At 35.2% G+C, this 9,977-nt stretch overlaps 1 protein-coding gene across 1 annotated transcript in view; it reads right to left on the bottom strand.

The window, feature by feature from the left end:
- Positions 1-1,044: 1,044 nt before the first annotated feature.
- Positions 1,045-9,977, bottom strand: part of EMB1467 (NADH-ubiquinone dehydrogenase) — a 58,051-nt gene continuing 49,118 nt past the window's right edge. Inside the window, exon 5 of the mRNA XM_089831912.1 lies at positions 1,045-2,435. Coding sequence (XP_089688038.1) covers positions 1,524-2,435 — 912 coding nt within the window. The 3' untranslated portion in view covers positions 1,045-1,523. The remainder of the gene's footprint in view (positions 2,436-9,977) is intronic.

The raw sequence follows: 9,977 nt of genomic DNA, 5'->3' as shown, positions 1-9,977 counted from the left end.
CTAGATACCAAAGAACGTTGCTATAAGAACTCCACAACTTTCCGCATTTTTATGGTTTACTTTGGGTGTTGCAAATTCCATTCGAGTAAAGAAAACCACTTGAGGGATGGCATTTATTTTAATTTTGCTGGATAATATTGTATTGACCAGGTAAGAACACTCGTTCTCTACTTTTTCTGGGCTTAAATTAGAAATGATTTACGATTTATGGCAAGGTGATTTAAGTCCACAACAGCCTCGAAATTGCAGATAACATTCCAAATGCAAAAGGTGAATTCACTTGGGTGTCCAATACACCCACCTTTAAATTTATGTACCATATCCATGCAATGATAGTTGTGAGATTCTTCAACCACTGGTATATTTACTCTAACATCGGGATTGTAGCAATGAATTTTCAGAACCCCGAAATTGCCACCATTTATATGGAAGATGTATGAAAAAAAAAGTATAACTGATACATGTGGAAAGGAGACGGATCCATTTGATCAATGAGCTATAATATCCAGGACCCAGGTGTACAAACCATTAAATTCCCCCATAATTTGGTCAGTTGAGTATTTTATCAGATTGGTAACTTCATAATGCATAAAGCGAACTAAATGGACACCCATAGCAAGCCTACAATATGATTCAAACTAAACATGGCATGATGTTCTCTTCACTACGATGTCACAAAAGTTGCTTGAAACCTGAATTCAGAATCAAGGCATCCCAAGCTGCCACTCAGTTTCAGGTAATTCTAGGTCCTGCCAGTGTAAAATAAATTCATATTTACAAATGATACAAATCGGTTATCCACTACCCTGACTGGCTCAACTACGGTTCCAAAATATGGCATAAACAAGCAGGAAACATTCATCTCAAATACAGTTCTAACATAAGGGGCAGCAACAGATTATACCTTATTATGTTTTAACCTACATATATTTTCAATCCATTGCAACTAAAAGAAAATTCAGGAAGTTCTCAAATTGGCATAAAATAAAAATAAAATTGCTAAAATTCCAAGAAAATTACACAAGATGCCATTTCAAAATCATGTGCACAAACTGTCTAATTTAAATGTATTTAGGTAGAACGAATAGAAAATTGAACCAATAGTGACACATTATTTCAGAAGACTTATTTGCCGTCCAAAATAACAATGCTCCATCCAACAAATCATAAACATATGTTATAGACCCATTCATTAACAATTTAACATTTGACAGCTCAAAGTCCTCTGTACTGCACAGAGAAAGTTGCAAGGAATTGAATGGTCATGCTTGAAGGAAAGTTTAACTAACTGCATTTGATCATTTCCAAGGGCTAGAAGAAATGCAACCTCCATAAACACGCATAAATATTAAAGATGCATCTGACAAAATGAGAGATAGAAGTAAAAATCAGATGAGTACGTTCTGTCACCACTGCAGCCAAGGATATGATAGATATCGAGCATCCCAGAAATGAAAATGGTTAAGATTGTGTCTTGCGAAAACTTTTACCGACTGCACAAAACAAACTTTGAAGATTACTTACTATTCCCGACCCAATAATGATGCAGTGCATTGAGCCATTATTTTTGATGCCCGGGTTATAGAATCAGTCATGTAGAAGTTATCAATAACATTTCCAAAAGGCTTTGAGCTCATTTTAGGATTGAATTCCGGCTTCAAATCTCGAATCCATGCTGATGCAGGTTCCCTTTCATCCACTCTAAACAAATTGGGAGAGACAGCTCGTATACGTGCACGAAGTGCACCAACTGTATCATATGGGAGTGCATCACCACATACTTCAGATAGGGCTCTAAGAATTTTCCAATCATCCCTGGAATCACCAACTGTGGGTACTGCGGGAGTAGTCTGCTGGGTATAACCTTCTGTATTTTCATATGTTCCTTCCTTCTCACTAAAAGCTACAGACGGCAAAATTATATTAGCACGGTAAACACTTCGGTCACCATGATGTCCCTGATAAACAACAAATGCATCCTTTGGAATTTTATCGAGTGGAATCTCATCTGCCCCTAGCAAGTAAATGAACTTTGCAGATTCCATGGGAGTCGTTGAACCAGCACCAGGAATCAAGCCAAGATCCAGACCACCAGCTTGAGAAGCATTCAGCAGAAGAAAGTTAAGCCCATTCCAGTCACCCCTGATAACTTTAGCATGTTTTGTAATAATATCAACTGCAGCCAAGATAGCATCTTTGTCCCTACGATCAAAAATCCCTGCCCCAACAACAACAACAGGGTTCTTTGCATTAACCAGGGTCGAGCAGAATGGATGCCTGCCTTCTGCTATCTGAATAAGAGTTTCTGGTCCAACACCCAAGTGTTCATGATCATAAGCCAAGTCCATGGGAGGACCAACAGAGCCTACTTTTGCATGTCCTGCTCTCACAGCTTTTCTTATCCGTGCATTTACCATTGGAGCTTCAACTCTTGGCTACAAAAATCAAATTGATCTATTAGAATATGTATTTCTAAGTTCCAACTGCAGAAAATAAAAAAACAATCTTATAAACAATTTAATAAACATAAGAGTGCACAAAATATCTCTCCCCTAAATATTAAATGACGTTAATCCACAATGTAAGAAGAACTTAGAAAATCCTCTTAGTTCCCGATCAACAAACATAACAGCTGGAATGCAATAGCTTTCCAATCAAAATAAACATCCTCCAAACATTTCTCATCTACTTTGACCACCGCATAAAATTTGATGTGACACTAGTTCTGTCTTTTCTTACAGGTCAATACATCTCTAACTAGGTGAATATTAGCTGCCATTTCCATGAAGATTAATTTGAGTGGGCCATAAAGCATTTTGACATTTGTGGAGTTAGAACTTCAGTAGATCAGCATCTCTCATACGGACATTGTTTCTGACATGCAGTCATCTTGAATGCAACAAGAGTTGTCTTAATTCTCAAAATTGCGCACTAGACTACAAATAAGAATCAGTCGAGGAATATTTGGATGTCTTGAACATTCTTAATACTGTAAAAATATTTAATTCTGGAAAGTAAAGCACACCATCTTAAATACCAGAATTATATACTTTTATACCAAAATGACTATGGCAGAAAACCCATTTCGCTAACATATAGGTAGGTTTGTTAACTCTGTTTGGCATTGAAATCCAATCAAATGACATCATAATTAGACAAAATATGAAGTATTTTTTGCCCGGCAAATAAAATGCCAATGTAACATTAACAGATGACCTTAACATTAACATTAACGGTGGAGGAGAACCTTGGAAAGGAGGACATGAAGCTTCTTTATAGCTTCCTCGTTGATGACTGGGCGAAGGTTCTCATGGCTGGGAAGGGAAAGAAAAAGGAGGCTAGTTAATGGCTTCCTGGTTTTAGTTTTCTTTTGGTACTCTTCTAGTCTCTCCCCATCTGCTGTTGGTGGTTTTGTTTTTTATGCTGAACTTGTTTATGGGCTGTAGGTGGTACGATGCAATGACCACCTACATGCAGTTTGTTAATTTGTTAAACTCTGCTGGTTTTAAAAGTAGGAATACTAGTAACTCTATATACTGGTATACTGTTTATTATGTTTTTGATATGAACCGTTAGGGGGACTGTTTGGTTGTGTGTTGGTTGCCAGCTGGTCTTGTGCTGGTTGTCAGCAGGTTTTTGCTGGTTGTTCCACCACTGTTGTAAAAGGCCACTGTTGTAAAGGGCCAGCCCCCTAGTTTTTGGCTTTTTTTTACCAAAAACAGATATATGACTTGGAAAGGGATTTCAACTTATAACCAGCAATAATCTTGTTGTTCAAACTAGAGTTCGCAAACTCGGACTTAGAGAGTACTTGGCAAGCCCAAAATTTTCAATTCAAATACTTGACAAAAACTCGGCAAGTTAGGTACTAACATTTTAAAATCTCTTTAAAAAGACAAATTGTATAAGTCAATTACAAAATAAAATTAAACTATAAATTGACATCTCAAAAGAAAAAATGAGTGGTTCTATAGCAAAAACATGTGAATGCATTTTATTATTTTAACTACATCAACATTTTCACCCATGTTTTTTTGTTTATTAAATAGAATTCAAAAGTTAACCTTGTGAAAAATTGCCCAACCAAAAAAAATAGAGATTACTTAGCAACTTGAAGAGTTCTTGCATAGTTTGCAAACTATGGTTCAACCAATCAAAGCATGGACCAATAATTAATTTTAAAATCATCTGCTAAACTATCCTCATAAAAAAGTTGAAAAACAGTTAATTTGACCACACCACAAAGCTCAAGCATAAAAGTAGACACTACACTAAGGTAGTATAGAAGGGGTGATCTTCTATCACAACATTTGTGGAGGATTTCATTCCCTTTGGGCTTTTTTTGTTTTATTGCTATTGCCATCGATGGTATTTTCCCGACGCTCTCCTCTTTTATGCTTGAAATTACATTTCAAAATCAAAGTAGGGAAATTCCCGATATTGATACAGCAAGATGATTGTATGCAAATGGGCTGTCTTTTAATGTTGTTCACCCTCCATATTAAAAGAGGATGTTGAGATGTGCTAATGAAGCTCCTTCAAGTTATTTGGGCCTCGGGTTTGACTCTCAAGAGATTAAGAACCACCTTGTTGGATCAAGAGGTCAAGTTGATTTATGAGCAATTGAAGCCCATAAAAGATTCATGTATTGAGATAGGGGTAACAAGTGTTTCAGATGGGTCGAAAGATGATAGAAATCATCCATTGATCAATGTTTTGGCAAAGTCCCCTAAAGGGGTAATGTTTTTTATGGCAGTGGACTGGAAGGGGCAAGTAAAAGATGGGTCATTTATTGCAAATATTATCGTCTCTGCCATTGAAAAAGTGGGTGCTAAAAATGTTGTCCAAGTCATTAACAGACAACGAAAAGAATTGTTAAGTTGTTGATTTATTTGTTAGTTGAAGAGAAATATTAGCATATTTTTTGACACCTTGTGCGGTATGTTCACTCAATCTTATGCTACAAAGGATTCAGAACAATATTGAGTGGATCAAGGAGGTGTGTGCAAAGGCTGAGAACATCCAAATGTTCATCACAAACCACCACATGCATCGAGGAATATTCAAAATGTTCTCACATTTTGAGTTATTGAAGGTAAGTGAGTCTAAACTCAAGTTAGTCATTTAATTTTTTTAAATAATCTTACAATTTCTAATATTTTGATTGTGTAATGTGTATTCTTTTCTAAAGTATTTATCTAATAATTGTATTATTTTTGCTCTATTTTATGTTACAAGTTGTTGAGACACATTTTGCATCAAACTTAATCATCTTGAGTTGACTTGTGCAAGTTAAAGAGGCACTTTCCAATATGGTAATCAGCAACAATTAGGCTATGCTAAGGCAAAGCAACAGTGAAAGGGCACAACCAAAATAAAGCTTAGGATATTGGATGACTTATGATGGGAACATGTGGAATAACTCATTAAGTACACCGAGCCCATTATGAGCATGCTTAGGTATGCTGACATAGATAGGCCTTACCTTGTAGAGATCTATGATGGCATAGACTCAATGCTTGAGAAGATGAAGCAAATTGTAAATGAAAAACAAGAAGATCCTCAAGGGACCTTCTTCTTACAATTGCAAGCAGTTGTTGTAGAATGCTGGAACAAAATGACCACTTCACATTTGCTTGCCTATGCATTGACGCCCAAATACTATAGCACCCAATATACTGATCTACCAGAAAGGCTACCACCCTATAGAAATTTAGAAGTGACTAATGGATACAAGGCAACATTGGAAAGACTCTTTCCTAATGATTATATGAGAGATTTGATTATGGATGAGTTCATACAATTTGTGGATGCAAAATGTCTAAGTAATGATGCTTTTCACTATCGGTTTAGGAAGGATGCGCATAGTTGGTGGTACCTCTATGGCAAAAAATTCCAATTGTTGCAGCCCCTTGCAATCAAAATTATGCCACAACTAAATTTGATTTGAAAAATTTTACTATAAGCTTATTATGTCTTCATAAATTGCTAGAAATTATAAGAATCGAGATTAATAATTTTATTTTAATTGTTTACTTTGTCATATCTTCATAAGTTGCTAGTTAATCTGCATCAGAAAGAAATTGGAGCACATATTCTTTCATTCACTCAGTGAAGTGCAATAGGTTGCAATCAAAAAGAGCGAAGAACTTGGTATATGTGAATTACAACTTGCGTCTCCTCTCACACAAGAGTAAAGAATACAAAGGGGAGACGAAGAGGTGGGATGTAAATGCAGAGCTTGCAGACTTGGATGCTTCTACTTCTCATCTTGCAATTGAAGATTTTGACACCAATACTATTACTGTTGCTGCTGATTCCATTGGCCTTAGCTCTATTGCCGAGTCAACTAGTGTCAAAGAAGAAGATGGAAAAGATGATGATGATGATGATGAATATTAATATATGTTTAATCCATTAGTTGAACTTGAAACAATGATACTTGAACTTACTGTTATGAATTAATTATAATGTTTTGAATCTTTATGTTGAACTTGGAATACATGATGGTATGATCATGATTCATGATGCTATGATTACAAGTTTTATAGTTTATGGTGTTTTTGTTGTTTAAATCATATGATTTTATGATAATATGAGACATTCTAATTTTAAAGCATGCCTCTAGGTTTCATAAATATGTGTGTGTGTGTAAATAATATAAAATTTACATGTTTTTGTACGAACAAACCCAAACCCATTTCCAAAATTTTGTCATACCAGCAAACTAGTTCTTCAAACTCGAACGGGTAACTTAGTTTATTTTCCATATTTGATGTAGGTTTTCTGTTTATACCAAAAAACTTTTGGTACATGGCAACTTGTATCCCATTGATTTCGATACCTTTATGTGCAAGAGAGTCCAGCAACTAATGCGATGTAAAGCCAAAAAAGCCAACACAAGTTGAAGCTAATGTCACACAGATAGGTGTGATGTCCCTTATCTGAAATAGGATTTATAATATAAATTAAAAACTATTAAAATATGATATATTATACAATATAATTAACATTTGATTAATTTTAACAAGGTTATGAAATGAAGAGTTGTGACTCTCAAACGAGGTATGAATGAAAGAAGAGTTTATTTGAAAGGGGATATGGGGAAGGAAGAAAAAATGGAGCATGTGAATCAAGGAAGGATTAATAAAAGAAGAAATGAATGGTAAGTAAATAAGGAGGTGGATCTTTTGAAGGGAAGACAAAGAAACGTTGTACTCTTTCAAAGGGTGCTAATTGTGAAAGGTTGTCATTCTTTCAAAAGGAAAACGTATAAAAGACTGTACTATTTCAAGGGGAGGTGATTGTGAATGGTTGTGACTCTTGCCAAATGGCAGACATGATGAAGAGATCTGTCATCTCCCTCACATTGGAAGATATAATGAAGGTTTCATTTGTGGAAGACATTCGAGGGAGATCAATTTGAAAAATAATTTATTATTCTCAAAAGGCAGCAGTGGAGGATGGTGACTCAATTCTTATGAAAGACGGTGCCCTTCCACCAGTAAAGGAGAAGTCATTCCAAACATTCAAGTGTCATTCATCAATCATCTCATGAATCTGCAAAAGCAAACATCACTAATCAAATCAAGTAAACAATCAATGAGCAAAACACCTTTTCAAATCATCATTCACCAATATATAAAACCAGCAATCCTTACATCATCACTCATCAATTATCTAATCATAAAACACTTAAGCATCCCTCACCAACACCTCAAATCTTATAACCAAAGGAATTCATTAAAAATTTAAATCCACCAGTCATTCATACAATATCAATCATTCAACAACAACGTAATGATCAATTCTGATTTGAATAGAACTTAAAAAAAGTATTACAATCTAAAATATAAAGGAAAATGATTCATATGCATGGTATGCAATCTAACTCTATTTATTATTTATTTATTTCTATATCTGTTAGGAAGATGCAGCAGTACAGATCTTCCCTCATCAAGTACCCAACCCCAAGTTGGTTTGCTTGTGAGCCAAGGGGCCAAATGACTGGAGGCTCATTTCTTGCCCTTGGGCTTGGTTGAGCAAGAGTCTCCAGGCATCCTAACAAGAATTATAAGATTGGCAATTTTATCTGATTGTCATCAAGCAATCGTAGATAGGATTAGTGAGGAAACGGGATAGCAAGATGCTGCAGTATGGATTTCCCCAATTGAGAATTCTACCACCCCAAATTTGTTCACTTGTGAGGTTGAATTGACTTGGATGGTCATTACACACTCTTGGGCTTAGTTGTAGAGGATAGTCTTTGAGCATCCTACTGTGCTTTTCCACAAATTCCTAATATGGTTGGTGTTGGAAATATGTTACAAAATGGATACAATAGAATACTTTGTTTTCGATATGGACTATCTATGATCATAATGCTTGATGTCAATTACTCATAATTTTCTCTATGCTAACTTGCCATTACATAATTCATTTATAGAATATTCTTTGTATTATTCGATTGTTATTTTCGGGTAAAAGTCAGGTATATCCAAGAAGGGGACATTACAATAGGGTTGCTTGGAATTGGTTTGAGGAACTTGATCTTGAGAGATCCAGCAATTTGAGTGATGAGGAGTTGATATAGATATAGGCATTGGGCCACTAGACAATTGTATTTTGACATTTGTAGTATAATGAATTCGATATAGATACTTGACATTGCCATTTTCATTGTGCAATGCAATATATTTAGTAACTAGCATTTCAAAGTTTCAACCATACACTGATGCATAAGCTAATATATACATAGAGATTGCCATACACAGACAGAATTATTGTTGAGTAGCGATACCAATCAAGGCAGCAATCTCATTAGTAATTAACACAGTAATCTCATTACAAATAAAGGCAGTGATATTATTCTGTTAACAAGTTATGACAATATGAGAAGACGCCACTCTTGAAAACGCTGTGACCAAAAGAACATAACCTTTCACTACCACCAGAAGACTATAAAAAGGCAGAAACTCATTTGATAAAAGGGCATCAAGGAAATCGATTAGATCAGTATTTAATACAAGCAATCAGCATCTGATAAGACAGCCATTTTGTGTTATAGCAATTATTCTAGTATGCGTGATGAAGATGTTATATATTTTCTAATAAACCAAATTAGATTATTTATTTGTTTATTAATTTTACTTATTCTCCTACCAACAATCATGAAGAGGTCGGTAAGGAAATACAAGGAGGGAGGGCAGATAAGGGTTCCTCTTCTCAGTAGACCACCCCAATTGGATGGACGTATCCTAGCCATTTGTGGGCCAAGGGGCATTGTATCATGCACTTGGACTTTGTTGCAGCACATGTTCCAGGGCCCCCAAACATGCTCTCCTCTTCAACCCCTACCATGGTTAGTTATTGTAAATAAAACTATATTTTAGATTTGCATATGAAATTTTATTTAATGCAACTGCTTATCAAGTTTCAATAGCTTTCATATGTTTAATTATAAAATTCTATCTGCAAATAAATATTGTTGTGGAATTGTTACATTGAGTAGAATTCAAGTATACCCCCACTAGGGGGCATTACAGGCCAAAGAGATATGGAGTTGAAACCATGTGATTTGTGATGAAATGAGTTAGACTCATTGGATAATCCGTGTTCCAGTTTCAATTTTATCTTAGAAAGTCAGGAATGGTTTTGGGAGGCAACACTAATAAAGGCATACTAAATCCTGAAATTTGGCAAAATCTGGAATTTTATGGAAATTCCCAAAATCTACACTCTTTATTATAATTCCTACAAAGCTAAACCTATCTCAAATATCCTAACAATAATTATATAAAATAAGCTTTAAGAACTTCTTATGCTTAAATGTTATATTTTATATAAATCCCCTTGCCCTCTGAGCTGAAGAAACTGACTTGCAAAATTTGGTAATTAACTTGCAAATGAAAAATCCTGAAACTAGGTTGGAACTTGACCACGTCCTAGGATTCATAAATTTAACACCTCCCAAAATT

This window comes from Cupressus sempervirens, chromosome 5, assembly GCF_028749045.1.
Source record: "Cupressus sempervirens isolate cs-2001-9-10 chromosome 5, ASM2874904v1, whole genome shotgun sequence".
In the NCBI taxonomy this organism is placed as follows: Eukaryota; Viridiplantae; Streptophyta; class Pinopsida; order Cupressales; family Cupressaceae; genus Cupressus; species Cupressus sempervirens.
The sequence above is the reverse complement of the archived record's forward strand: the minus strand, read 5'-3'. Positions and strand labels throughout refer to the sequence as shown.